The sequence below is a fragment of the Bos indicus x Bos taurus genome, chromosome 9 (genome assembly GCF_003369695.1).
Source record: "Bos indicus x Bos taurus breed Angus x Brahman F1 hybrid chromosome 9, Bos_hybrid_MaternalHap_v2.0, whole genome shotgun sequence".
NCBI classification, from domain to species: domain Eukaryota; kingdom Metazoa; phylum Chordata; class Mammalia; order Artiodactyla; family Bovidae; genus Bos; species Bos indicus x Bos taurus.
Genome location: NC_040084.1, coordinates 70,887,723 through 70,912,953, shown reverse-complemented (window position 1 = coordinate 70,912,953; position 25,231 = coordinate 70,887,723). Strand labels below are relative to the sequence as shown.

General features: G+C 38.8%; 1 protein-coding gene and 1 pseudogene across 4 annotated transcripts; both read left to right on the top strand.

Moving 5' to 3' along the window:
- Positions 1-635: 635 nt before the first annotated feature.
- LOC113898438 (pantetheinase) lies at positions 636-20,366 on the top strand. Of its 4 annotated transcripts, none has more exons than XM_027551582.1 (8): positions 636-867; positions 2,125-2,255; positions 8,703-8,895; positions 9,867-10,158; positions 10,576-10,937; positions 15,829-15,999; positions 17,213-17,347; positions 19,018-20,366. In XM_027551582.1, exons 1-8 carry the CDS (start codon positions 655-657, stop codon positions 19,024-19,026), a joined length of 1,506 nt encoding a protein of 501 aa, XP_027407383.1. In that variant the 5' UTR covers positions 636-654; the 3' UTR covers positions 19,027-20,366. The 4 variants fall into 4 exon arrangements, with proteins under 4 accessions (XP_027407383.1, XP_027407382.1, XP_027407381.1 ...); XM_027551581.1 differs by having other exon boundaries at positions 19,047-20,079; XM_027551580.1 differs by lacking the exon at positions 19,018-20,366 and having other exon boundaries at positions 17,213-17,532.
- On the top strand, positions 7,854-7,950 carry LOC113898941 (annotated as a pseudogene).
- Positions 20,367-25,231: the final 4,865 nt, after the last annotated feature.

The following is a 25,231-nucleotide window of genomic DNA, read 5'->3' as shown; positions in this document are numbered from 1 at the left end:
GTTCTAAGATGTATGAACTCCAGAAATTCGTATGTTTAAGTTCTAACCCTCTGCACCTCAGCATGTGAGTTTATTTGGAAATATGATCATTTCAGATGTAATCAGTTAAGATGATGTCATACTGGAGTAGGACGGGCACTAAAGCCATTGACTGGTGGCCTTGTAAAAAAAGTAAAAGTCTGGGGTACTCAGACGTGCCCACAGAGAGAATATTGGGTGAAGACAAACAGGAAGGAGACAGCTAAATACAACGAAAGAGGCAGAACAAATCTGTCCCTCACAGCCCTCAGGAGGAGCCAGTTTGCTAATCCCGTCCTCTGAAACATCTATCCCCCAAAACCGCAAGACAATACATTTCTATTGTTTGAACCACCTAGTGTATGGCACTTTGTTAGGATAACCCCAGCAGATGGAAAGTACATGCATTTTTTTATTTGATCCTCACAGAGCCCTGTAAGAAGAGAAGGTCACTTGTTATGTAAGATCTGTTTACATCTTTGTCTGGCGGTGTAAAAATCACAAGGCTTTCTTGAAGCTAGCTTTTGTCACATATTTTTAAAGTACTAAGTTCTGGGAGCCACGTGATTCACTGTGTTCTCTCTCTCTATAAATAACAGCGCTTACTCTGCTTTTCAGCAGTTGCTGGACTTCAGCATGATTATGTCTCAGTTGCTCAACTATGTGGCCGTTTTGTTTTTCTGTGTCTCCAGAGCCAGCTCCCTGGATACCTTTATTGCAGCTGTTTATGAGCATGCAGTCATATTGCCTAATGCCACCCTCGTGCCAGTGTCTCCTGAAGAGGCCTTGGCAGTAATGAACCGGAATTTGGATCTTCTGGAGGGAGCAGTGACGTCAGCATCGAAGCAGGTACCATTTCTCAAGTGTGATTCTGGCTCCTATGTAGAGAAAGGGTGGCATCCTAGTAGAAAGAACCACTGTCAGGGTCAATTACACCTTTGAATGACCTATGTCTCAGGGTAGTCAAGACCTTGTTTTGCAATCAAAGTCCTCCCTGCTCCTAGTTTTTAGGGCAAAGACATTATTACATACTTCCCTAACAGTGAGAGCAACATTTGGAAAACACAACTTGGTTATTATTAAGTGACAACAAATCTTAGAGGAACTTGCTATGAATTCAACTATTTTGTTGATTTTGTTGCTCTGTTCTGTTACAGGTGGAGGGTTGGAGGATAAATGGGTCAGGAATCAATAGCTGTTCTTAGAGTACTGGCATACTTTTGTGCTATTAAGAGTTTGTAGGTTAGTTTGTAACACCAAAACAAACTTAAGTTGCAAATTACTTACCAGTGTATATTATATACTTCATACTAATTACAAAAGTACATATGTTAGTGCTTAGTAAGTTCTTGAATTGAATGAAGGGTTAAGTTTGCATGTGTGGCTTGAATGAATGTGGTTGAAATAAATTATGCATAGAGCAGGTAAAGATAAGGGATATATAAAGTCTGGTGAGAGTCATGAATGTATACATATACATGTATTTATCAACCTACATTCTTGTACCTACAAAGATTTAAAAGGTTATTAAGAATTCTGAGGTTTTTTTCACCTTTAGTTCAACTGTTTCCTTAAAGGTCACACACACAGCAGCTTCCAGGGTGATTCTTCCACCAGAGTTGCCCAGGTGAGCTCAGGTTGTACCTCTAGGCCTGGAACCATTCAGATAACCATATCAGAGCTCCTTTCTGAGAAATGGGGATTGCATTTGTAGGGTATGAGGTGGGGGAGGCTGGAGCAGAAGAGTGAGTGATCAGTATCCTTACATACTCAGGCAAGATAACTGGCCAAAGGTCAGGCAGGGGCTTTATTCAGGGAAGAGATAGGTTTATAGTTAACAACTGCAGCAGGTGGCAAGCCTGTGAGTAGCCTGGAAAAATATTAACAGCTATGAAATGATGAAAAAGTGACATAGAAATGATAACTGTGGGATTAGGAAATGAAAGTGGTTGGGCAAAGAAAATAAATTATAAATATATTAAAAAACAGAAGAATAAGATGAAAAAAAAAAGCAAATTTTCTCAGCCACTCAGGTCCTCTTGCAGGCCTCCTCTTTTATTGTTTGCTTATTTGAATAATATATTGATTCTGCTTCATTTGTAACAGGGTGCACATATCATTGTGACCCCAGAAGATGGCATTTATGGTTTTAACTTCACCAGGGAATCTATCTACCCATACTTGGAGGATATCCCAGACCCTCAAGTGAACTGGATCCCTTGTAATAATCCTGACAGGTAAGGAAATGTATTATGGAGAATTTAACCATGAACATGAACTTAATCTGAGAAAACTTTGTAGATCATTGTATAAGCTTCACTATCATCTGTAAGTTTCAGGATAGTTTTATAATTTTTCATCTCCTACAAATATGTGTATTAAGAAAGTGAATATGAAGTTAGTGCTATAAGATGACATCAGAATCTAATTCCAATGTGAATTTCCACTGAGGGAATGAATCTGGAGAGATGATAGTATAATCTACTTAAGGTCACAGGGTGTTTGGCTAGAGGAAGAACCATATCCAAACTCTACTCTTCTGACTCCTTACCAGTGAGCAGAAAATTGCTTTCCTGTGTAGGTCTGTACTTTTAAAACAGTGTGAGAAAATAGTGAAACAGAGTCACATGTCAGCTTAATATTAAAATTTTCCCTTTCTCATCAATAAGACAGTTGGATAACATGAATGTATATGAAATTCTTAAAGCTTAAGATGAGGACCTAGGAGGTGGATAGAGCAGAATTGTGTCGGTGGTTATTTTATTTTTTAAATTTATATGGCTGTTCTGGAGCTTAGTTGCTACATGCAGGATCAAGTTCCCTAACCAGGGATTGAACCTGGGCCCCTTGCATTGGGAACCTGGAGTCTTAACCACTGGACCACCAGGGAAGTCCCATATAAGTGGTTTAAATCAAATCTAGAATAAGAAATATGAAGTCTGATAAAAGTACGCTATTACTTATAATATAAAGGAAAACATATGAACTATACATTTAAGAGAATCATGTCAGTTGACTCACATTTCCAAATGCACTATTGCTAAAATTGTAGGAATTCCTTTTTTGGAAAAGCTCTCAAAACCACACAAACTAACAACTATGTCTGCATATAGGGACACCTTGATTTTTGACAAAGTTCAATATTATTTACCTTAATATTAACAAACTATTTTAATTGCATTGCATCGCATCATAATTATTTCTTATTTAACCATGTCCCATGCTCAAGGTTCAGTTCTAAATGACAAGCCTTCTGTTCTCACTTCCATTAGGAATTGCCTTTCTTTCTTTCTGAATGACTTTTCCCTAGAACCAAATTTCCTAGGGCCTTCTGAGAATTCCCACCAGGATGTTGCATTTGTTCCATTTCAAGAAGTTTGGTAGTCTTTCTTTTTTCCCATCAACCAATGACATCTCTGTTCTTGCTTTTATTTAACACAGTTTTTGAATACCTATTATGTCCAAGCACAGTTCTGGACAGTGGAGTGAACAAAAAGAATTAAAAATCTTTGTCCTTTGGAGCTTATATTCAAGTGTGGAAACAGCCAATTGAAATAAAAAAAAGATATTTGTTTAATTATCTATCACTTGTCAACCTATCTACAATATGGGGTAGAAATAAATATTATAGGAAAAAATAAAACAGGAAAGATGAATATGGTGGAAAGAATGAGGTTTAAATTTTTATGTCACCAGAGGGCTTCTTGGTGGTATCTAAGCAAAACTTAAAGGAAGTGAGGGAGGAAATCATATGGGTTTCTGAGAAAAGAACCTTCCAGGCCAAGGGAATTCTAAATACCAAGGTTCCATGGTCAGAGTGCATATCTAGCATATTAGAAACAGCAACAAAGTTAGTGTGGTTGAAATGATGTGAAGAAGTAGGAGAAAAGTAGGAGATGGAGGCAGAAAGGCAGACAGATTGGAGGGCCCTGATAGCATAAGGGTTCATGGGCCATGCTAATGACCTTGGTACTTAGGTGAGAAAGTAGCCATTGGTGAGTTTTGAGCAGAGAAGTGACATGCTCTGACTTCAGTTTTATAAGGATCATTCCTGTGTCCTCGTGGAGACAAGCCTTCAGAAAGATCAGTAAAAATGCAGGAGATAATTTAAAAGCTATGAAGGTAAGCTAGGCAAAGAAATGCTGCTGTTTGGATGAAGATGGTAGAAGTTTGAAGAGGGTTTTGAAGGGCACCAGCCCTGCTTTACCCTGTATCTCCCACCCTGTGCGTGGACAGCTCTGCATAGAATGTCTCTTCCCCAGACGCCCACATATCTAGCATGGTGTTCCCTGTAGTGGTGCATGCCTCTGCGTGCATCTTAAGTCACTTCAGTCGTGTTCAGCTCTGTGCGACCCTATGGACTATAGTCTGCCAACTCCTCTGTCCTTGAGGTTCTCCAGGCAAGAATACTGGAGTGGGTTACCATGCCCTCCTCCAGGGGATCTTCCCAACCCAGGGATCAAACCCATGTCTTCTCCGGCTCCCACACTGCAGGCAGAATCTTTGGCACTAAGCCACCAGGGAAGCCTTTGTGTAGTTGTAGGACCCAACAAATATTTGCTGAATATTTCATGTGCACTTTTTAAAAGTTAGTAAAAGTTGTCTTCCATAACTGACAGTTTTTATTATATTTTCAGATTGAATGCTTTGTCTTAGGAAATACACTTTAAATACCTTTTAAATACCTTTTAAACAGAAAAGAAAATACCTTTTCTGTTCCCAGTAGACCGAAGACAGAGCTCTGCATTTATTCGATTCAGTTCAGTCACTCAGTCGTATCCAACTCTTTGTGATTCCATGAACCGCAGCACGCCAGGCCTCCCTGTCCATCACCAATGCTCAGAGTCCACCCAAACCCATGTCCATTGAGTCAGTGATGCCATCCAACCATCTCGCACTCTGTCGTCCCCTTTTCCTCCTCCCCTCAATCTTTCCCAGCATCAGGGTCTTTTCAAATCAGTCAGATCTTCTCATCAGGTGGCCAAAGTATTGGAGTTCAAGCTTCAACATCAGTCCTTCCAATGAACACCCAGGACTGATCTCCTTTAGGATGGACTGGTTGGACCTCCTTGTAGTCCAAGGGACTCGCAAGAGTCTTCTCCATCACCACAGTTCAAAAGCATCAATTCTTCGGTGCTCAGCTTTCTTTATAGTCCAACTCTCACATTCATATGTGACCATTGGAAAAACCATAGCCTTAACTAGATGGACCTTTGTTGACAAAGTAATGTCTATGCTTTTTAATATGCCATCTAGGTTCGTCATAACTTTCCTTCAAAGGAGTAAGTGTCTTTTAATTTCATGGCTGCAATCACCATATGCAGTGATTTTGGAGCCCAGAAAAATAAAGTCAGCCACTGTTTCCACTGTTTCCCCATCTATTTGCCATGAAGTGATGGGACCAGATGCTATGATGTTAAATTTCTGAAAGTTGAGCTTTAAGCCAGCTTTTTCACTCTCCTCTTTCACTTTCATCAAGAGGCACTTTATGCCATAAGGGTGGTGTCATCTGCATATCTGAGGTGATTGATATTTCTCCCGGCAATCTTGATTCCAGCTTGTGCTTCCTCTATCCCAGCGTTTCTCATGATGTACCCCTTCATAGAAGTTAAATAAGCAGGGTGACAAGATACAGCCTTGACGTACTTCTTTTCCTATTTGGAACCAGTCTGTTGTTCCATGTCTAGTTCTAACTGTTGCTTCCTGACCTGTATATAGGTTTCTCAAGAGGCAGGTCAGGTGGTCTGGTATTCCCATCTCTTGCAGAATTTTCCACAGTTTGTTGTGATCCACAAAGTCAAAGGCTTTGGCATAGTCAATAAAGCAGAAATAGATGTTTTTCTGGAACTCTCTTGCTTTTTCCATGATCCAGTGGATATTGGCAATTTGATCTCTGGTTCCTCTGCCTTTTCTAAAACCAGCTTGAACATCTGGAAGTTCACGGTTCATGCATTGCTGAAGCCTGGCTTGGAGAATTTTGAGCATTACTTTACTAGCGTGTGAGATGAGTGCAATTGTGTGGTAGTTTGAGCATTCTTTGGCATTGCCTTTCTTTGGGATTGGAATGAAAACTGACCTTTTCCAGTCCTGTGGCCACTGCTGAGTTTTCCAAATATGCTGGCATATTGAGTGCAGCACTTTCACAGCATCATCTTTCAGGATTTGAAATAGCTCCACTGGAATTCCATCACCTCCACTAGCTTTGTTCATAGTGATGCTTTCTAAGGCCCACTTGACTTCATATTCCAGGATGTCTGGCTCTAGGTGAGTGATCACACCATCGTCATTGTCTGGATCATGAAGATCTTTTTTGTACAGTTCTTCTGTGCATTCCTGCGACCTCTTCTTAATATCTTCTGCTTCTGTTAGGTCCCTACTATTTCTGTCCTTTATTTAGCCCATCTTCGCATGAAATGTTCCCTTGGTATCTCTAATTTTCTTGAAGAGATCTCTAGTCTTTCCCATTCTGTTGTTTTCCTCTATTTCTTAGCACTGATCGCTGAGGAAGGCTTTCTTATCTCTCCTTGCTATTCTTTGGAACTCTACATTCAAATGTGTATATAAAGGGCTTGGAAAATATTATGGATTAAGTGAGAAGCAGATTCAGACTAACATAAGCAAAATGCATTTTTAAACTCCAAATCAAAACTTGTGGTCTAACAAAGAATTTTGGAGCCTTTCTGGGCATAACAAAGAGTCTGAACAATTAGTTTAGATGGAAATAGATTAGAATATATGCTACCCTTTCAAAATTAATATAGACAAGAGGAAAATATGCAATCACAGCTGTTTTATAAATCCAGAACAGTAGGCTTCTATTTCATGTGCCTATTCTACCACTTAGAGTATTTGAAAAGATTTGAGATAAATATGTTTCAAATGGTTTAATGTCTCATATTTGTATCTGTGCATTTCAGATATTAATTTAAGCAAGTGAAGGTAAATATTATTAAATGGTCATTTTATATAGATGCATTAAAATAATAATTTTTAAAAGATGTTTTCTATCCTTGTTGGTTTTTTCAAGGATATGTTTTGTGGGTCATTGCTACGGTTTTGATTATATTGCCAGCAGATGGCACCAAATTTTCATTCTTCCAACAGTTATCACAGCTTTGTCACATATTCTTTAGTACCTTCTATTAGCCATTTATTATTTTAGTGTTAATGCCAATAAGGAATAAATATGGCTATATGTTATATATTCTGAGGTCTTACTGTTCAAAATTGTGTTTTAATTGCTTTACTGGGACAACTACTGGTAACATGATAAGGAATAAAGAAATCAAGCATTAACAAATATTTCAGTATTTCTGTTTTTCCATAGAGGCTGTTACTGCTCTAGTCCAACCCTTATTGCTTCTAAACTGAACTATGATAACAGCTTCCTAGTGATTCCCCACATTTATACTCTGATATTCTAGTACATTCTATGTTCTGATGCCCTATTAATCTTGAAGAAAATTCATATCATTTGACTTCTGTTCTCAAAACATTTGGAAAAGATTTCTTAACCTCTTATGCAGAGCTCTTCTCCTATGACCCAAAATGCATCTCTAAAATTCCCTTTTTTTCCCCTGAAGATGCTATTGCATCTTGAACAAGTTTCCTGAACAAGATTTCCCTTTTCTACTGCCAAGGCTTTGTTTCCTCCACTTAAAAAAAGTGAGGTAAAATACACATTACATAAAATTTACCATCTTAGCCATCCTTAAATGTAGTCAGTGGTATTAAGTACAAACACGTTGTTGTGCAGCCATCACGTCCTCTTTCTCCAGAACTCTTTTCATCAAGCAAAACTCAAACTCTATACCCATTAAACAGGCACACCTCTTGTGCAGCACATACGCTAAAACTGGAACAAGACAGAGAAGATTAGCATTGCCCCCGTCCATGGATGGCATGAAAATCCCTGAAGCATTCCATATTTTTGGAAATGAAAGGGGGGACTTTATAACCAATACCACAGAAATACAAGGGATCATAAGAACAATTATATGCAACAAATTGTACAACTTGGAAGAAACGGATGAAGTTCTAGAATTAGGTAGAAAGATAGGATTCTCGGTGCCTTCTTCCTATAATCATCTTACTTCCAAGACATTGTTCTATCATTCAGAATACTTTTTAATGCCATTTTTCTTTCAGGCATGGGTTCAGCAAACAGGAGATATGGGTCTTTGTCCCAGAATATCTATAAGATGTGATATACATTATGAAGTGAAAGTCATTCAGTTGTGTCCGACTCTGCGGCACTATGGACTGTAGTCTGACAGGCTTCTCTGTCCATTGAATTCTCCTGGCAAGAACACTGGAGTGGGTAGCCATTCACTTCTTCAGGGGATCTTCCCAACCCAGCTCCCCTGCATTGCAGGTGCATTCTTTACCAGCTGTGTGACCAGGGAAGCCTAAGATGAGCATATACATAAATATATTAATTACAGATATGATAAATGCTATGAAAAAAATGCATAGCCCAGAGTCTCATCATAGAATAGTTTTCTACAACCAAATTGCCACAAACATGTACTTCCTCTGAAGTTTCTGTGTTAATCTTTCCCTTCTATCTATGTTATTTAGAATTTATTTTTGTGTTTACATATATATTTAAGAAACTATCATTCTGAATTTTATTAAAAGCTAAGCTTTATGTTTTTTTTCCTCTTCCAATGAATATATAACAGATTTGGTCACACCCCAGTGCAACAAAGACTCAGCTGTCTGGCCAAGGATAACTCCATCTACATTGTGGCAAATATCGGGGACAAGAAGTCATGCAACGCCAGCGACCCTCAGTGTCCCCCTGACGGTCGTTACCAATACAATACTGATGTGGTGTTTGATTCTAAGGGAAAACTGGTGGCACGCTACCATAAGGTAGAATTTATTTGCAAATAATTCAATTACTGAATGCTTAACAAAATAAAGTGAACAAGAAGGGAAACAATCATTATTGCTGATAATAAGCTCATTTTAAAAACAGTATAAACAAAGCACAGAAAGTAATGATTATTTGTGATAAGGTCCTAGAAAAAGGATATTTCCTGTACATTTAGGAACACAGGAGTGTGTCATTAGAAGTGTGTGGGAGTCAATAGGAGTGACCTGACTTGAAATAAAATGTTGCCTTTTGGACTTGTCTTTTTTTTTTTTTTTAATGATGGATGGTCATTTTCCTTTAAAAAAAAAAAAACATTTATTCATTCATTTTTGACTGCACTGGGTCTTTGTTGCTGCATGTGGGTTTTTTTCTAGTTATGGTGAGTGGAGGTTACTCCTTGTTGCAGTGTGCAGGCTTCTCACTGCAGTGGCTTCTGTTGCAGAGCACGGGCTTTAGAGCACTGGCTCCGTGGCTGTAGTGCATGGACTTGATTGCCCTGTGGCATGTGGAATCTTCCTGGACCAGGGACTGAACAAACAGAGAAGCCCTACATTTTGTACTTTTCATGACATGACCTGGCAAAGGGTAAAGCTAGAATGAAAAACTTACCAGTCTTGTTTTCAAAGAGAAAAGGAGCAAAGTTCTTTGTCTGCAGAAAATTGTTAAGTGCACTTGGCAAATAGAAGCTATCTATCATTTCTCTTTTATGTCTTATATAATAATATTCAAGAAGGTGTTAATAGATAAGGATTTCCTTATACATATCTATCAAATGTGGAACCTGAGCCAAAGTTTCCTATCAGCATAGTCATCTCTAATTCTCTAACGTTCTTTCCCTGTGGAGACAGTGGTCATAGATGAGGTTGGCACAGTTTAATAAATGTGAGCTTGAACTTTTTTAGATGCCATGACATCTGGGCCAACTTCTTTAAAGAGATTTCCCCCCATCATCTTCTGTTTATCGCAGCAAAATCTTTTCTTGAATGAAGATCAATTCAATGCACCCAAGGAACCCGAGGTCGTGACTTTCAACACCACCTTTGGAAAGTTTGGCATTTTCACATGCTTTGATATTCTCTTCCACGATCCTGCTGTGACTCTGGTGAGAGATTCCCATGTGGACACCATACTCTTCCCAACAGCTTGGATGAATGTTTTGCCACATTTGTCAGCTATTGAATTCCACTCAGCTTGGGCTATGGGCATGAGAGTCAACTTCCTAGCATCCAATCTACATTACCCCTTGAAGAAAATGACAGGTAATGTGTAGTCTTTAAGATTTTGATGTAATCAAAAAGGAAAAAAATATGTTTTCTAGCTAACACGTACTCCTTACCAAAATTCCTCCAACTGTTAATGTTTGCATATATAGCTGGTGACATGCTGTACAATCAATCTCAACCCAAATTGTTTCATAAACTGGTTTAGTTTTATTTAACTTGAATATACACTCTTTTTCTTTTTTTCAAAATTCACCACTTCTTACATGAAATTTTCTTCTTGGATTCTTTGTGTCATACTTTACTGGATTTCACCTCATCTGTCTGACTTTATCAGTATATTTTACTGAAATTAATGAAAGATACAGCTTAGAAGAAGTAAAATGTTCATATGAGTTTAGAATATAACACCCATGCAACTCCTTTTTGTTTTACTGTTTTAAATGTCATTTCCAGGGAGTGGAATCTATGCACCTGATTCTCCACGAGCATTTCATTATGATATGAAGACAGAGGAAGGAAAACTCCTCCTTGCACAACTGGACTCCCACCCACACCCCACACCGGTGGTGAACTGGACTTCCTATGCCAGTGGTGTAGAAGCCCACTCAGTGGGAAACCAGGAATTTACAGGCATCATCTTTTTTGATGAATTCACCTTCTTGGAGCTCAAAGAAATTGGAGGAAATTACACAGTTTGTCAGAGAGATCTCTGCTGTCATCTAAGTTACAAGATGTCTGAGAAAAGATCAGATGAAGTTTATGCCCTGGGGGCATTTGATGGACTACATACTGTTGAAGGGAGCTATTATTTACAGGTAATGATTGCTTTGGTGGCAGAGGAATTACTGGATAAAACACAGGACACCCAGTTAAATGTGAATTTCAAAAACAATGGATTACTTTTATTATGAGTATGTCCTGCTTTGTTATTTATGTGTATACTAAAAAAAAATGGCTATTTACTTGAAATTTCCTTTTAGTTGGGTATCCTAAATTTTTATTTGCTAAAACTTTTGATCTTAAATGTCAGTCCAATGCTTGCTCATTTTGGCAAACATTTCTTGAATGCCAAACACATACCAGATATATATTCAGCACTAATGAGATGAAGATGAGTAAGTATGGACCCTCCTCTTGAGGAATTTAGTAGCCGAGAAAGACAGATGACCATAGTTTCAGTATAGGTTGGCATGTGATTGAACAAAGAAGTCACATTTTGCTGTAATAATACTAAAGAGCTACATTTAGTCTAATTTGGAGATCCAGGAAAGTTTCTGAAGACATGATGCTTGAGTTTGTGCTATTTTATCCAGGTGAAAAAAAGTGGGAGGGAATTCAAGATAAGGTGAAGAGCCTGAGCAAGGGGGTTGATGTGTCAAAGAGCAGGGTGTACAGAAATGAGCAAGCAGTTGAGTCACTAAAGTGTTAGCATAAGAAGCAAGGATGGATGGAAGATGAGCATAGAGCCAGGATCACACCCTGCAGGACCTTACCTGTCATTCCTAAGATGTGGACTTTGTTCTATCAGTGATGGTTTCTGCCAGAAGGTGTTCAGCAAGGGAATGATGCTGTCACAACTGTTTATGAGTACATCGTTTTGGTTGCACCGTGGATCATGAAACGTAGGGCAAAATGACTAGTGGTATTATTAAAATAGTCCTACTAGGGCTTCAACCAAGATTATGTTCATATGAATAAAATCAGGATACGGAGTCAAGAAATATTTAGAAAACCAATCTTAGTAGCTGATTTGAGATGGAACAGGAAAACAGAATGAAGGGTCTAGAATGTACCAGCTTTTTGGCAAGATGGATAAATGGGATGCTTTGACGGATCAGGATTCGAGAGGAGGAGCAGATTGGATAGTAGTGGGAGAGATGGTAAATTCAGCTTTGGATGTGTGGGCTTTTCATTACTTTGGGGACATTCAGTTGTATCCAATAGGCTATTGAATGTAATATGACACTTAAGGGAGATATTAGATTTAGAAATACAGTTTTGAGAATCAGCAGGAAAAAAGTTGTAATAAACCCACAAGAAAGAGTGAATTGCAAAAATCGACTAATGGTAAAGAATAGTGAGCTAAAGGTGAAATCTTTTGAAGCTCCTGTGTTTGGGCAGGAAATAAACAGAAGAATAGGAACCTGCAATTATGACTGAGAAATAAAGGAACATTTAAAGAGAACTCTTATCAAAGGTAAGGTAAGTAGAGACTCTCAGAAGGAGGAAACTGAAGTGTATTTGTGCAATAGGTTTACCATTATTGCATGAATAATACATAATTTTGTTGGAATCTCCTGGGCTCAGAATGATAGAGTGAAAGACAGATTATAGTGGGTTGAAAAGTGAGAAGTAAGTGAGGATATTGAAAGGATGAGTGAATCAATCAATGCACTTCAAAAAGTGTATCTGATTCAGGAAGAAAGGAAACAAGATAGGAGCTAGCCAGAGAACTCGTGATAATGCTGTTTCTGTTTTTCCAATAGATGAAAGAAACTTGATTATCTTTATAGGCCTAAGAGAAAGAGCAACAAAAAAGGAAAGGATGAAAATGTGGGAGGAATCAATATTCCTTCTCAGAGCTCTGAGGTGCTAGAAGAAAGGGGGAAAAAATGCTATCAAGAACACAGGTAGAAAAAGTCCAATGATTGGAAACTAGTTTAAAAAATTATGTTGTAGAAAAGCATCTATTGCCACATGAATATTATATATTACATGGCATATTGACATATATTGCATTATATTTGTGGTACATATGTGTGGTATTTTATTGCCATACTGCTTTTTAAAATAAAAAAATTGGGATATATTATTTTTATTATTTATGATCTATTTTAGGTTTAAAGAAATGATTATAAAACAAGACAGCATTCTTTCGACTCTTCCTCTCTTTTCCCTCCTTCCCTCTCAGTCTTATCTGCCTCTCTGCCTGCCCCAGAGTCTTGACTCCACTTGAGGAGATCAGCCATAGGTCTCTTCTTAGTGTTGGGAGGTTGCTTAGTGCTCCAAGTAAAACCAAGAAGCTCTCTGTTATTATTGCTGAACAGTGATCCTTCAGCTAAACCACTGGTGTCAGACAGGCTTTTAAATTTAAAATTCTAAATTTAGAAAATTTCTTCACGTGTATGATGACCTTTTTTTTTTTTTCTTTCTTTTTAACTGAAACTGTTTGAAAACTGAGCATGTGGTTGATACTTGCCAACTTTAAGCTTCATGGGGGGACAGTCTAGCTGGGCTTTTTACTAGAAGAATCCCTGAAGCAAATGTCTTTAGAGACTTCCTTTGGGGATGATTCAGTTTCCCATATTTCAAAATTCTTCTAATTCCTTTACTGAATAAGTTTGCTTAATTTAGCAAATAAAAATACAGGGTGCCCCAGTAAATTCAAAATTCAGATAAACACAGATTAAAAAAAAAATGCCCAGGTAATAGTTGGGACATATTTATACTAAAAACTGGTTTTGGTATTTTTAGTTTACCTAAACTTCAGATTTAACTGGGACTCCTGTCCTGTAATTTATTAGGAAACCCTATTCCTGAAGGAAAAAATGCCTTTTTAACAGAATGTAGAGAGTCAGCAGCTGACTCATTGTAAAAGTCCCTGAAGCTGGGAAAGATTGAGGGCAAAAGGAGAAGAAGGTGTCAGAGGATGAGATGGCTAGATGGCATCATCAGTGCAATGGACCTGAACTTGGGCAAACTTCAGAAGATGGGGAGGGACAGAGAGATCTGGCATGCTGTAGCCCATGGGGTCACAAAGAGTTGGAAATGACTGGGTGACTGAACAACAAGAGAATCAAGTTGGGGAAATGCAGGGTAGAAGGGCATGGTATCACTATTCAGCATGACTCATTCAAAAAATCCCCTTACTAAGTCTTTCAGAGTCTCCATCTAAACATTGTCTGCTTTACCCTCTCTGGTAATAAAGGTTCCATCTTTTATGGAACTGGGGAAGGGTCGTTGCTCATCCATGTCTGGAGACTCAGCATTGAGGCACCCTTAACAACTTCCTACCAGTTTTCCTTTCATTAAACACCCCAACATACTCTCAGTTACTGAGATACCTAGTACTCCCGGGGATGGAATCTTTTGAGTATTCTGCAGTGTGAAAGCAAAAATGAAAGTCACTCAGTCATGTCCAGCTCTTTGTAACCTCATAGGTTGTACCACCAGGCTCCATGGAATTATCCAGGCAAGAATACTGGAGTGGGTAACTATTCCCTTCTCCAAGACATCTTCCTGACCCAGGGATCCAACTGCACCGCAGGCAGACTCTTTACCATCTGAGCCACGAGGAAGCCTATTCTGCAGTGTAGACAGGTTGATTCTAGGCTTTCCCCATGCTAATTCAGGAGTCTCCATTTCGATACCTGGATTGGGAAGATCCCCTGGAGAAGGGTATGGCAACCCACTCCAGTATTCTTGCCTGGGAAATCCCATTCACAGAAGAGACTGGCAGGCTACAGTCCATGGGGTTGCAGAAGAGCTGGACACAACTTAGCAACAAACCTTCCAAATATTCCTTTGTATATATGTACCACATATTTTTATCCAATAGTCTATTTATAGGTATGTGAGTTGCTTCCTCAGTTACCATTTTTGTGTCAACACCCAAACTTCTAAACTTTTGCTATAGTCTGTCTTCCTCCTGTTCTCCTAATCTTGTGGGTCCAGATCTTCCACAATAATAATAATGTTTGTTTTAGTAGGATTGCAAGGGAAAAAAATAGAAGCATGTATTCATGTACCTTTACGTGAAAGTTATTTGTATCTCATCTTGACACACTTGCTAGAAAACACTTGCTCTCCAACTTCAAATATGGAAGGAGGAAGACCAGTTAAGGGACATTGCTTTAGTCAGGCCATAAATGAAGGTAGCTTGGAGTAAAATTTTGAAGATGCAGTATAGATGGAGATAAGTGAAGAAGGTTCTTCCTTTTGGGGGTTTTGCATCCACATGGTGAGATGATTCATACACTTAGATTTACACGCAGATAGCTTTGTAATATAGTGTAGTATAGTGTAACTAAGTCAGATAACGAAAGCGCTTTCAGCCCTTGCTCAGGTGTAGGGTATGTGACTCTGCCAGTTCATGAATTGTCTCTAGATCAACTCTAGGGTTCTCTACAACTTTAAAGTTCCTTCTTTGTTAGAAATAGGTGATAAGATAGAAATTAAACTAGTGTTTAAACTTGTTAAAAATAATTGAACACTCTTGATTTCTAAAAGCATGGCTAACTTGAAAACAGTAAGGTATAATTGTTCATGGCTATAGACCAAGGACCTATGATTTCTTTATGTGGTTTAATCTTTTTACAGTGAATTGCAGAAATAGATGTAAGAGATGAAGGTTTGATCCCTGGGTTAGGAAGATCCTCTAGAGGAGGGCACAGCAATCCACTCCAGTATTCTTGCCTGGAAAATCCCATGGACAGAGGACCCTGGTGGGCTTATGGTCCACAGGGTCACAAAGAGTCAGACACAACTGAAGTGACTTGCCATGTACACAGAAAGCATTAGGGCTCGAAGTCCTTTTTTCTTTTTTGCTAATTGCAGTAATAGTCAGCAACGAAGCAGATTAGTCTAATGAGGAAGCAATATAACAAAAGGACATAGACTTTTTTTTCTAGATCAAGAGAGTGTTTCAATTGGCTTTCCTAAGACTTAACTGTTTTTAAACTTACTGTTCTCTTATTCTGTTCCTAGATTTGTACTCTGCTGAAGTGTAAAACAACAGACTTACACACTTGTGGTGACTCAGTTGAGACTGCTTCCACCAGGTTTGAAATGTTCTCCCTCAGTGGCACGTTTGGAACCCAGTATGTCTTCCCTGAGGTGTTGCTGAGTGAAATTCAGCTTGCACCTGGAGAATTTCAGGTACAAACCTTTGCTTAATATTGACAAATCATTTAATGATTTAATGTAAGAAGAAGCATCTTTTGAATAGAAAACCTGTCCAAGTGCTTGCAAATATCATGAAAATCTTCATTTGGAGAGAGTAAAATTGGACTTAGGGCTCATCAAGGACATGGAGCACGTGGAATCTCTTGTCTAAAAGTCCTTTAGAGCAGCAATCCCCAAACTTTTTGGTACCAGGGACTGGTTTCATGGAAGGCAACTTCTCCATGGACCATTGGGGTAGTAGGGGGGATGGTTTTGGGATGCTACTGAACAACAACAAAAAAGCACATGACACTGTGCACTTTATTTCTATTATTATTACATCATTTCCACCTCAGATCATCAGCCATTAGATCCTGGAGGTTGGGGACCCCTATTTTAGAGAATAACTAGTGTAAAGAAATATATTTTACTGTGGGGACTTCAGGGAGTGGGCTGGACTGTTTAAGGTCTATCAAGTAGAAAGAAGACTAGAGAAGAGTTGCATGACGAGTCCTACCAGAGGAAGCCTCCTTGTTTAGGGGAGGGATGGCCTAGAACAGTTGAAAAGAATTCTTTTCATGGTGTGTTCGAAGGCCCTGGGTGACCATCCAGAAAAGGAAAGAAAGAAAAGCTGAAGAATTGGATAGTGGCTGAACTGGCAAGAAGCAACCCTTTTAAAAAGAATACGCCAGAAGTAATTTCTTCTTGCACAAGTGTTCTGTTCAGCCACATTCTCCCACTGACTGTACCTGCAGGTGCCACTCTTCCTCCCCTTTCTTGGTCCAAACAGTTACTGTGGGGAGTTGAGGACAGTGGGCAGATAGGGAGGCTGTGATGAGTATGAGGGATGACAGAAGCTCAGCTCAACGCCCCTTAGTCAAGCTCTCCTGAGCCTTTGGAGGAGTCTTTCTTGCTTGAGCGAACAAGAGTTCTCTCATACATTCTCAAATCCATTGTTTTGTGTTTATTAACTCATGGGATGCCTTCTCAGATGAGTAAATTGTAAGATGTAGAATACAGACATTTCAGTAAGTACCAATTCTATAGCTCCAATTTTTCTCTGTACCTTTTCAAGTATTTCAGATGCAGTAGAATATGGCCATTATTTTCATTGTTTCTTCATCCAGTTGTACTGAATTTTAAGAGTGTGTTGTGAGGTTGTACAACTGAAAGTTATTCTCAGTCAGCTTCCCTGTGTTTTAATTAGGTATCGAGTGATGGACGCTTGTTCAGCCTGAAGCCAACATCTGGACCTGTTTTGACAGTGACTCTCTTCGGAAGGTTATATGAGAAGGATAGTGCACCAAATACTTTATCAGACCTCACGACACAAGCGCTAAGGGTAATGTTCATAGTTATACTTATTGTGTACTCATTATATTGGTAGAATATTTAAACTTTCTATTTTTATTTTGGATAATTTTAAAAATAACAAAAATGAAAAGAAGAATGTGTCTGGGATTTTGCTAATAGTGCTCATGATCATTCATATCAATGAATTGCTAATACATTTTTTTCTCTTGTTTAGAAACACACACACACACACACCAGACAATATAAAGTAGATAAAGTGATAAAATTTTGAAAAAGAACAACAGTTATACCCATCTGTTAGGTTTTTTTTTTTTTTTTTTTAGTGAGTATTAAATAAGTTACTACAGTTAAAGTGCTTAGACAACTTCCCAGCTCATGGTAAGTATTGTATATATGTTCACTTTTACAATGTTATGGGACTGTCACAGGAAAACCAATTGTGATGTATTTATTGCTAAACTCCTATCATCCCTGATTGGTTCAAGTGCATATGTTTTCTAATAGTTCAGCCACTCTGTATATTTTGATTAGAAAGTCAAGAAACTCAAAAGCCAATTGGGTGTGGCTTGAATAGCTAGCACTAATGTATCCCAGAGAGCAGCCGAGCTTACATCTAGAAACCTACTCGAGAGCCTGAAGATTTTTTATATGCTTTTCAGTGGTGATTGACTGCCTATTTAGAGCTTTGCCTGTCTTGTCAACCTGTAAGCAAATTAATAGGGTGACTATAAAGTAGATGTTTATCAAATCTGGCTTCATAATGGCCTGTGAGCTAAGAAAGGTTTTCAGGTTTATGAAGATTTGAAAAAGAAAATTAAAAGAAGACTAATATTTTGTGACACATGAAAATCATTTGAAATTCAAATTTCTGTCTCCATACCTAAAGTGTTATTGAAGAAAGCCATGTTCATTAGTTCAGTACTGTTGATGGTGTTTTTCATGATGCAGTGTGGAACTGAGTATTTGTGATGGAGACTGTATAGACTACACGGCCAAAGAAGCTGAAAATATTTACTACCTTTACAGAGAAACATTGCCATCTCCTGCTCTAAAGTATTAAAGAACAATGCATCTTAGTATTGAAAACCAATAAGGGCAAATTATCCTTGAGTCTTTCTTATTCTTCCACCCAAAGAGAAATAAAATATTTTCATTTGCTTTCTGTTATATTAACATCACAAAAAGATTACCTTGATTAACTTATGACCAAATATGTTTAATAGGCTAATATCCCAAACAAGTGAATATAATTTTATAAACATGATTAATATTCAATCATTCTAAGATACCACATCATAGTCTTTTGTTGCATTTGGTATTTACTGACATTTCTGAAAGAAATAACATTTTTTATTTTATTTTTTAATTAAACAATTTTAATGAAAGTATAATTCCTTTACAATGTTGCGTTAGTTTTTAGTTCCTAGTTATTAAATTTTCCTGGAGATCATTTAAGAATTGCTCATATTAATATACTGTCTGATATTTTTTCCTGTGACAAATTTGCTACATTGTCTTTAAATGATTTTTTTTTTAGTTAAACATTGCAGCAGTGAATTTACTCTAAAAAAATGCCATTTACTACATTCATACCCAGCTCTGGTTATTTTCACTCTGGATTTCTTTAATGAATATAGATTTTTTAATGATAGTTTTGATGTGCTTTTTAACTGTAATTTTTATTTCTTCTGCTGAAAGTATTTGTGATGCTCACTTGATACCAACAGCTCAATCCAAAGACAGACGCATGGAAAAGTAAATAAGGTCTAACGTGAAACAGTGCTGAATGGGAAGGCGGAAAGAAAAAAGCAGCAGAGGAAAACCACGAGGATTCTTCATAATTTAATAAAAGTATGGCACTTTCCTTAAAAACTAAAAATGAAGCCTCTTATAATGGATGATAATGCAAAAGACGCGTGTTCATTCCTACATTTGCATGCACACACACAGATATACCCAATGACCATACACAGAGGCCCTAGCACTTATGAAGGGGCACCTAGGTGGGCACAGGTGCAGATTAAAATGTGAGTCGGTGTTGTTTGTGCTTCTAGAAAAGTGCTTATGGGAGAAAGGTTTGTTTGGGTATGGTGATCTCAAACAGGAAACACTATGTGTCTCTTCAAAAGCCAACAATCAAAAATGCTATCCTACAGGAAAATAAGCCTACTTGCACTTGGAGGTCTGAGTTCTTCTGCTCCACAGTCTCATGTTCCTTCAGCCTCCAGGCATGGCAGGAGCACTTGGCTGCTGTACTTCTCTTTCTAGTCATAGTTCAGAACTTGGTAAATTTCAATGGCCAGGGTTAAAGACTTTGTGAGCTTTCCTAACTATGGACTGTGGTTTTGGCTTAATCTTAGAAAACTTAGATTTCCTACAGTCAAATATTTCCTGGGCATGGATGCTGGAGAAAGCAAGGGCTCCTTGATCTGGTTCATACCCCGTGGGGACATGAATGGTGTTAGGGTCAATGGGACTCCATGTCTTGTGGTGTGCTGACAACAGTTGACCTGGACTGATGGGATTCTTCATGCAGGTTTGAGACAGGATGCTGGGTGAATAGAACCCAGATGCCAGGACCAAGATCTGGGCCAGTTAAGCAGCTAGCTATAGCTCTGGAATGTGAAGACTATGATCATGAAGACACATTCTAACTGCCATAGAACACTGACTGGAGGAACCAATGGACTGTCACTCTCTTCATCCAACTCTTTCTCTTTTTCTTTATTCCTTACTAAATGCATCTTTGTGATGATGGGACAGCTGCTTCAATGGCTTATTTAATAGAGACTTAATGAAGCCAGTGGAGTTGGGAGAGAGTGATTAGTGTGGGCTTAAGGTAGGGACATTTTCTCCATCTCAATTCATATTTTTTCATAAAAAATCCCCCAAACTGTCAAAATGTTGCCATAGTATTTTCTTTCTTCCTTTACTAAAAGTATTCACTTTCAAGTTGGTGAAGAAGATACTGAAGGGGAAAAGTTCCTTAGATCTAGGAATATATCTGTATAAAAATTAAAAGAAATAAAAACATAAATAAAACAGAATTTCTAGATTCCAAGAGTAGTCAGTCCTTGGAGAGGATTCAAAATGCATGTGGTCTGCTCACTGTGATAAGGATATTCCCATGTTGTCTTGATCTCTGATCTCCCCAAAAATTCAAAGTTGCAAAAAGGGAAAAAATAAACAAATGCAAAATAAAAATGCCCCAGCAGGAATGCATGGCCCCTCACCCTTATTTTCTGGAGCCAGGAAATATCCCACCCCTCACACTCTCAAAGGATAGTTACTATATTCCAGCCCATAACAGCTCTTTAGCATCCATTGCATTAGGACATCTATGTGTAGTAGAACCAACAAGAGCTGTGTTTATTTTTAAAATATTTCAACTGTATTTTATTATTGCTGAGGACTGAACAATAATGACAATAATAATGAAGATTTTCAAGCATGAACTGTTAAAAGATAAACTGAGGCATGTTAAACATTCTAAGAGTTAATTTGAGCAAAAATTAGTTTGAATAGGGCAGCACCAAACCAAAAATGGTTAGGAGAGGTCCTCTGACGGGAGTTAGGGACAAGACTTTTACAGGAAAGATGGAGATCCAAAGCAAGAAACTATTTAATTGGCAATAACTTAAGTAATTGGCTTATTTGGGAAAGTCTAGTGGGCTGTTTGTAATTGGCTGAGGCGGCCGAGAGGACCAACCCCACATCCAAGGAGTGGCAGCTGCGTGGGCACAGGAGGGCTGAGGGGAGGTGCTCCACATCCAAGGTAAGGAACAGCAGCTGCACTTGACTGGAGAAGCCGTGAAGAGATACCCCATGTCCAAGGTAAGAGAAACTCAAGTAAGATGGTAGGTGTTGCTAGAGGGCATCAGAGGGCAAGCACACTGAAACCATAATCACAGAAAACTAGCCAATCTGATCATATGGACCACAGACTTGTCTAACAATAAAACTAAGCCATGTCATGTGGGGCCACCCAAGACGGGCGGGTCATGGTGGAGAGGTCTGACAGAATGTGGTCCACTGGAGAAGGGAATGGCAAACCACTTCAGTATTCTTGCCTTGAGAACCCCATGAACAGTATGAAAAGGCAAAATGATAGGATACTGAAAGGGGAACTCCCTGGGTCTGTAGGTGCCCAATATGCTACAGGAGATCAGTGGAGAAATAATTCCAGAAAGAATGAAGGGATGGAGCCAAAGCAAAAAACAATACCCAGTTGTGGATGTGACTGGCGATAGAAGCAAGGTCCGATGCTGTAAAGAGCAATATTGCATAGGAACCTGGAATGTCAGGTCCATGAATCAAGGCAAATTGGAAGTGGTCAAACAGGAGATGGCAAGAGTGAACATCAACATTCTAGGGCTCAGCAAACTCAAATGGACTGGAATGGCTGAATTTAATTCAGATGACCATTATCTCTACTACTGTGGGCAGGAACCCCTTAGAAGAAATGGAGTAGCCAGCATGGTCAACAAAAGAGTCCGAAATTCAGTAATTGGATGCAATCTCAAAAACAACAGAATGATCTCTGTTCATTTCTAAGGCAAACCATTCAATATCACAGTAATCCAAGCCTATGTCCCAATCAGTAATGCTGAAGAAGTTGAAGTTGAATGGTTCTATGAAGATCTACACAACTTTTAGAACTAACACCCCAAAATGATGTCCTTTTCATTATAGGGGACTGGAATGAAAAGTAGGAAGTCAAGACACACCTGGAGTAACAGGCAAATTTGGCCTTGGAGTACAGAATAAAGCAGGGCAAAGACTAATAGAGTTTTGCCAAGAGAACACACTGGTCATGGCAAACACCCTCTTCCAACAATACAAGAGAAGACTCTACACATGGACATCACCAGATGGTCAACACCGAAATCAGATTGATTATATTCTTTGCAGCCAAAGATGGAGAAGCTCTATACAGTCAGCAAAAACAAGACCAGGAGCTGACGGTGGCTCAGACCATGAACTCCTTATTGCCAAATTCAGACTTAAATTGAAGAGAGTAGGGATAACCACTAGACCATTCAGGTATAACCTAAATCAAATCCCTTATGATTATACAGTGGAAGTGAGAAATAGATTTAAGGGCCTAGATCTGATAGATAGAGTGCCTGATGAACTATGGACAGAGGTTCGTGACATTTTACAGCAGACAGGGATCAAGACCATCCCCATGGAAAAGAAATGCAAAAAAGCAAAATGGCTGTCTGGGGAGGCCTTACAAATAGCTGTGAAGAGAAGAGAAGCAAAAAGCAAAGGAGAAAAGGAAAGATATAAGCATCTGAATGCAGAGTTCCAAAGAATAGCAAGGAAATGTAAGAAAGCCATCCTCAGCGATCAGTGCTAAGAAATAGAGGAAAACAACAGAATGGGAAAGACTAGAGATCTCTTCAAGAAAATTAGAGATACCAAGGGAACATTTCATGCAAAGATGGGCTCGACAAAGGACAGAAATGGTATGGACCTAACAGAAGCAGAAGATATTAAGAAGAGGTAGCAAGAATACACAGAAGAACTGTACAAAAAAGAGCTTGACGACCCAGATAATGACGATGGTGTGATCACTGACCTAGAGCCAGACATCCTGGAATGTGAAGTCAAGTGGGCCTTAGAAAGCATCATTATGAACAAAGCTAGTGGAGGTGATGGAATTCCAGTTGAGTGATTTCAAATCCTGAAAGATGATGCTCTGAAAGTGCTGCACTCAATATGTCAGCAAATTTGGGAAACTCAGCAGTGGCCACAGGACTCCAATCCCAAAGAAAGTCAATGCCGAAGAATGCTCAAACTACCATACATTTGCACTCATCTCACACGCTTGTAAAGTAATGCTCAAAATTCTCCAAGACAGGCTTCAGCAGTACATGAACCGTGAACTTCCAGATGTTCCAGCTGGTTTTAGAAAAGGCAGAGGAACCAGAGATCAAATTGCCAACATCCACTGGATCATCGAAAAAGCAAAAGAGTTCCAGAAAAACATCTATTTCTGCTTTATTGACTATGCCAAAGCCTTTGACTGTGTGGATCACAATAAACTGTGGGAAATTCTTCAAGAGATGGGAATACCAGACCACCTGACCTGCCTCTTGAGAAACCTATATGCAAGTCAGGAAGCAACAGCTAAAACTGGATATGGACCAACAGACTGGTTCCAAATAGGAAAAGGAGTACATCAAGGCTGTATATTGTCACCCTGCTTATTTAACTTCTCTGCAGAGTACATCATGAGAAATGCTGGGCTGGAAGAGCAACAAGCTGGAATCAAGATTGCCGGGAGAAATATCAATCACCTCAGATATGCAGATGACACCACCCTTATGGCAGAAAGTGAAGAGGAACTAAAAAGCCTCTTGATGAAAGTGAAAGAGGATACATGTTGATGTATGGCAAAACCAATACAATATTGTAAAGTAAAAATAATAATAATAATAAAATTAAAAAAATAAATACATTCAAAGAAACAACAACAACAACAAAAAAAGAAAGTGAAAGAGGAGAGTTAAAAAGTTGGTTTAAAGCTCAACATTCAGAAAACTAAGATCATGGCATCTGGTCCCATCACTTCATAGGAAATATCTGGGGAAACAGTGGAAACAATATCAGACTTTGTTTTTTGGGGCTCCAAAATCACTGCAGATGGTGATTGCAGCCATGAAATTAAAAGGCACTTACTCCTTGGAAGGAAAGTTATGACCACATAGATAGCATACTGAAAAGCAGAGATATTACTTTACCAACAAAGGTCCATCTAGTCAAGGCTATGGTTTTTCCAGTGGTCATGTATGGATGTGAGAGTTGGACTGTGAAGAAAGCTGAGCACCGAAGAATTGATACTTTTGAACTGTGTTGTTGGAGAAGACTATTGAGAGTCTGTTGGACTGCAAGGAAATCCAATCAGTCCATCCTAAAGGAGATCAGTCCTGGGTGTTCATTGAAGGACTGATGTTGAAGCTGAAACTCCAATACTTTGGACACCTCATGCGAAGAGTTGACTCATTGGAAAAAACCCTGATGCTGGGAGGGATTGGGAGCAGGGGGAGAAGGGGACGACAGAGGTTGAGATGGCTGGATGGCATCACCGACTCGATGGACATGAGTTTGGGTAAACTCCAGGAGTTGATGATGGATAGGGAGGCCTGGCTTGCTGCGATTCATGGGGTCACAGAGTCAGACACGACTGAGTGACTGAACTGAACTGAACTGAACTGTACTGAGATTTTGATTTTTTAACTTTTGAGGCACTTACAGGCTTAGGTTCTGATTTGCTCACATAGGTTTCTAAGGTATTAGAACCACCTAAATCTAATGATTTCCTGTTTGAATTAACTTACTACTAAAAACAGGCACTTTCTCACATGAAACAATCCTTTAAATAAGCATTATTGCCTTCATTCTACAAGGTGTCATTGAGTCTTGGAGAGGATAATATATTCAAAGTCAATCAAAAATAAGTAGTTAAGATAATCTAAAACATCTAGCTCCTTTTGCCTCAAATATATGTAAAGTTGGCCCTTCGTATCTGTGGTTAGTGTACCCACAGACTCTACCAACCGCAGGTTGAAATTATTTGGAAAAAAATTTTCAGAAAGTTCAGAATTTCAGAATTTTCTATGTGCTGGCAACTGTTTACATAACATTTACATTATGTGTGTGACTAAGTTACTTCAGTTGTGTCCAACTCTTTGCAACCCTATGGATTGTAGTCCGCCAAGCTCTTCTGTCCTTGAGCTTCTCTAAGCAAGAATACTGGAGTGGGTTTTCATTCCCTTCTCCAGGGGATCTTCCCTATCCAGGGTTGAACTTGAGTCTCCTGCATGTCCCTCATTGGCAGGAGGGTTCTTTACCACTAGCACCACCTGGGAAACCCACTTACATTGTATTCGGTATTATAAGCAAT